Source organism: Diceros bicornis, chromosome 31, assembly GCF_020826845.1.
Source record: "Diceros bicornis minor isolate mBicDic1 chromosome 31, mDicBic1.mat.cur, whole genome shotgun sequence".
In the NCBI taxonomy this organism is placed as follows: domain Eukaryota; kingdom Metazoa; phylum Chordata; class Mammalia; order Perissodactyla; family Rhinocerotidae; genus Diceros; species Diceros bicornis.
This window is the reverse complement of record NC_080770.1, coordinates 13,670,897-13,675,654: the sequence shown is the minus strand read 5'-3', so window position 1 is coordinate 13,675,654 and position 4,758 is coordinate 13,670,897. Positions and strand designations below refer to the sequence as shown.

The 4,758-nt window shown below is 40.8% G+C and overlaps 1 protein-coding gene across 1 annotated transcript; it reads left to right on the top strand.

Moving 5' to 3' along the window:
• Positions 1–2,458: 2,458 nt before the first annotated feature.
• On the top strand, positions 2,459–3,400 carry LOC131395017 (olfactory receptor 4D10). The gene has a single exon (XM_058526791.1). The coding sequence runs from the start codon at positions 2,465–2,467 to the stop codon at positions 3,398–3,400; it is 936 nt and encodes a 311-aa protein (XP_058382774.1). The 5' UTR covers positions 2,459–2,464.
• Positions 3,401–4,758: the final 1,358 nt, after the last annotated feature.

The following is a 4,758-nucleotide window of genomic DNA, read 5'->3' as shown; positions in this document are numbered from 1 at the left end:
CACTTCCTTGTCCCATATTATTCCCTTTGCAATTCTTATATTAAGACTGAGGCTGAGGGATTTGCGCATAAGAAAGGGACACAGCAGAAGTTCATAAAGATGCGATTCTCTGAATCTGCCCTTTCGCTCCTGAAGGGGAGTAAAGACACTAAGATATTTAGTCTTCCAAAAGGCTCTACCTTCAGGAACAGAATTTTCAAGGATTAATGTCACCAGTGTTCTGTTCTGCTCTGTACCTAATAACACACAATTTGAAGTTGGAGTTTCAAGATCAAAGGAATTACGTAAAGACATTAAATGTTTAGCTAAGGTTAAGGTTATGCATAGTGAAATTGAGATGTTGATATTGATTATATATAAGTAGTTTGACTTTTATATTTTCCAGGTGTATTAAATGCTTCAGAGCCAAGATGATCTTCTCAGTGACAGAAACAACAAAGGTGGGTGTTCACTATTGGCAAGAGAGATGATGTGTTAAAGGGATTCAGAAATGTGGTCCATTCAGTGTGGGAGAAGGCATCCTGCATTTGTTGTGATCCTTTGAGTTGCCTATTGGTGAGGCAGCCTCAGACTAAGGTCAATGGAAGCCGGGTTTCCAGAGCCCCTTTCTGCCAAATTCTTATCTTCAGACAGACTTTATCAAACATTCTTGTTATACAAAATTACCTCATACATATAAGATTGAAGGGGGAAAAAACCCAGTGTTTCTTCCATCCTATTTTCATCTCTTCCTTCTCTTCTGCCAAACATAGACTCATAATATAGTTCATGTGAAAAACAAGAATAACATTAATACTTTCTAAAGGATGGTGGTGAAAAGTAAATAAATCAATTTTTCATAACTCTTCACACATAGCAAATACTCAAAAAACACTAGTTCTTGTTACCACTAGAAATCATATCTCTTTTCTTATCTCATATACCACCCATATCTACCTCTACTTTTCTCATGACACATTTCACATTTTATCATTATGTTCATCAATTTATACAATACGTCCACTTCTGATAGGCTGCAAACATGTTGACAATGTGGTCCAAATTATCCATGCCATATCCATATATCCATATCCAAATATCCATATCCATTTGAAGGTTGCAATAAGTGTTCTTTAGCTAAGTGTAAAGTGGAGCAAATAATAATCGGAAAATTTCCAAGGGAGCCGGCTGGTGGTGTAGCGGTTAAGTGCGCACTCTCCGCTGTGGCCACCCAGGGTTCCCAGGTTCGGATCCCAGGTGGGGACCGACACACTGCTTGTCAAGCCATGCTGTGGGGGCATCCCATATAAAGTAGAGGAAGATGGGCACGGATGTTGGCCCAAGGCCAATCTTCCTCAGCAAAAATAGAGAAGGATTGGCATCGGATGTTATCTCAGGCTGGTCTTCCTCACCAAAAAAAAAAAAAAAAATTCCAACAATGATCAATAACAGCCTATAAAAAATAGGCATTATTCTATTGATACCAATGTCTCTCCTTGCTGTAGGATCCCTCCACTCTCTTAGCTTTGATCCACAAAGGGAAAGAGGCAGAGGAGAATGTGGTCAATACAGTATGGACCACTTCTCAGAAGAGGGTCACTATCTTTATTCTCTCCCCCATATTCAAGCAAAGATCACATCAGTTGTGCAAGATGAATAAGCTCTAGAGAATTGCTGTACAACACTGTGGCTATACTGTATTGTGCACCTAAAAATTTGTTAAGAATGTAGGTGTGATGTTGAAGTGTTTTATCACGATAAAAGAAATTAATGATATTCTTTGAGATTTGGTTTGGCTTTCCACATTGTTTCAATCTGTTTCTCAGTCATAAATTTCATATATTTTTAAATAATTATTAAGCAGATAATCTGAGTAGTCTAAACTAATCACAATATCGTGTTACTTACACGGAATACCAGCACTTTTAAGAAATTCGACATAAAACAGCCAAGAGCAAGGAAATTGAGCCACAACACCGTAACATTGCAAAAGAAACAGAATGACATCCTTTTTTTTTGCAAGACAAGACCCACTTGAAGTCAACAGGATATTTGCTAATATGAATATTAAACTTATAGACTATGAGTCTACAATAGCTGGAACCATGTCTTGACATATCTTTGTATTTGATACTTCACACAGTTAACTTTGGGTGAAATAAAAAAATAATAACAAACCTTAAAAACTAAAATAAATTAGTTATGTAAAATATGCGATGTAGACATCACTAAACATAAATGCTTATTCTTTTCAAAAATAGTTTTATAGGAAAAGAAGTATTGAATGACTTTGTGTGTGATAATTTGATTTGATCACAAAATTGATTGCAGTCTTAAAAATTTGGACAACTCGACAACTGCAAACACCACAGCCACATGAGGAACATTCTGAATTGCATTCTTAGTGCTTAGGAAGAAAACAAAGGAAATAAGTAAGTATTTTCATACGAAGAAGCTTGAAACAAGAGAGAAAGAAGATGACTCAATGGAGCTGAAAAACTGCACCAAGGTAAAAGAATTTATTTTCCTTGGCCTAACCAAGAATCAAGAGCTGAACTTGGTCTTATTTCTTTTCCTACTTTGGGTGTATGTGACAACTCTGCTGGGAAACCTCCTCATCATGGTCACTGTGACCTGTGAGTCTCGCCTTCACACCCCCATGTATTTTTTGCTCCGGAATTTATCTATTGCCGACATCTGCTTTTCCTCCATCACAGCTCCCAAGGTTCTGGTGGACCTTCTGTCACAGAGAAAGACCATCTCCTTCAATGGCTGCTTCACCCAGATATTTTTCTTCCACCTTGTTGGAGGGGTGGACGTAAGTTCTTTGTCGGTGATGGCATTAGATAGGTATGTGGCCATCTCCAAGCCCTTGCACTATGTGACTATCATGAGTAGAGGCCGTTGCATTGGGTTAATAGTGGCCTCCTGGTTGGGTGGCTTTGTCCACTCCATTGTGCAGATTTGCCTCTTGCTGCCTCTCCCTTTCTGTGGACGCAATGTTCTTGACACTTTCTACTGTGACGTCCCCCAGGTCCTCAAACTCTCCTGCACTGATACTTTTATGTTTGAGCTGCTAATGATTTCTAATAGTGGATTACTCACCACACTGTGGTTTATCCTACTGCTTGTGTCCTACACAGTCATCCTAATGATGCTGAGGTCTCAGGCAGGGGAGGGCAGGAGGAAAGCCATCTCCACCTGCACCTCACACATCACTGTGGTCACCCTGCACTTTGTGCCCTGCATCTATGTCTATGCCCGGCCTTTCACTGCCCTCCCCACAGATAAGGCCATCTCCGTCACCTTCACTGTCATCTCCCCTCTGCTGAACCCCTTGATCTACACTCTGAGGAATCAGGAGATGAAGTCAGCCATGAGGAGACTGAAGAAAAGATTTGTGCCTTCTGACAGGGTATAGACTGCTCGCTCACTCGTTCTCACCACCTTTGAACATGTTTGTCCGTCAAATAAGCTGTATTGACTATAGGATTTCTAAATAATTTTTATATTTCTACTAAGATACACATGACTTTCAGAGATTCTGATCAGAATGCAACAATAATGTAAAAAGATGGGTTTCACATTACAAAAAGAAGTAGAGAAATGAAATTGTTAGTTGTAGAGGTGGATACTGCTTTTGCAATATAGTCTTGGAAGAAGTAAAGAAAACGGTATTGAAATATACTCAGACAATTTTATCACTTTGGAATTGTTGAAGTGTTCTTTTTTCCAGCTCTACTGTGATGTAATTGACAAATAAAAATGTCATATATTTAAGATGTACAACTTGATGTTTTAATATACGTATAGATTGTGAAATGATCATTGGGGGGAAATGTGTTAAGGTGGTATTTCTCTCTGTTATTTCTAACAACTGCATGGGAATCTTCATTTGTCTAAAGAAAGGTATCAACAAGAGAAAGCAAAGCAATATATACTCAGACATTCCCATTACATTCCTGTTACCAGGAAGGGAGCTGAGACACATATTAGAAACTTAACATAATGGGCGTTGGATTCTGTATGGCCTTTCATGAAGCAATCACATCTTAATGAAGCAAACACATCCAATTAAGTTCCTCCTCTGGTTCTATTGTATGAATAAATTAACTAACTATTACCTGAAGATTTTTCCACCTAAAGCCCACACTCCAGTGGTTGAGAGCAGGTGCTTTGAAGTTAGCACAGCTTGAGTTAGAATATTTACCTCACCACTTGTGTGTTCTGTGACCTCATGCAAGGTCCTTACTCTGACCTTCCTCTGAACCCCAGGCCCGCTGGCCACGCCCCCTCTGCTTTCCCTCAGCACCCTGGAATTAGCTCGACAAAAGCACTCAGGACCCAGTTTCCAATTCCCTGTCCTCCTTCTTCCTATCTCCCCCAGCAGGACTATGCTTTATTTATTGTATCTCGAGCACGTAGCACAGCAAGTAGAACACAGGAAACAGTCATAAAAATTGTTGAATTAGGGCCGGCCCGGTGGTTTAGCGGTTAAGTGCACGTACTCCAATACTGGCGGCCCAGGTTCAGATCCCAGACGCGCTGACGCACTGCTTCTCCAGCCATGCTGAGGCCGCGTCCCACATACAGCAACTAGAAGGATGAGCAACTATGACATACAACTGTCATCTACTGGGGCTTTGGGGGAAAAAAATGGTTGAGGGCCGGCCCCATGGCTTAGCGGTTAAGTGCACGCGCTCCGCTGCTGGCGGCCCGGGTTCGGATCCCGGGCGCGCACCGACGCACCGCTTCTCCGGCCATGCTGAGGCCGCGTCC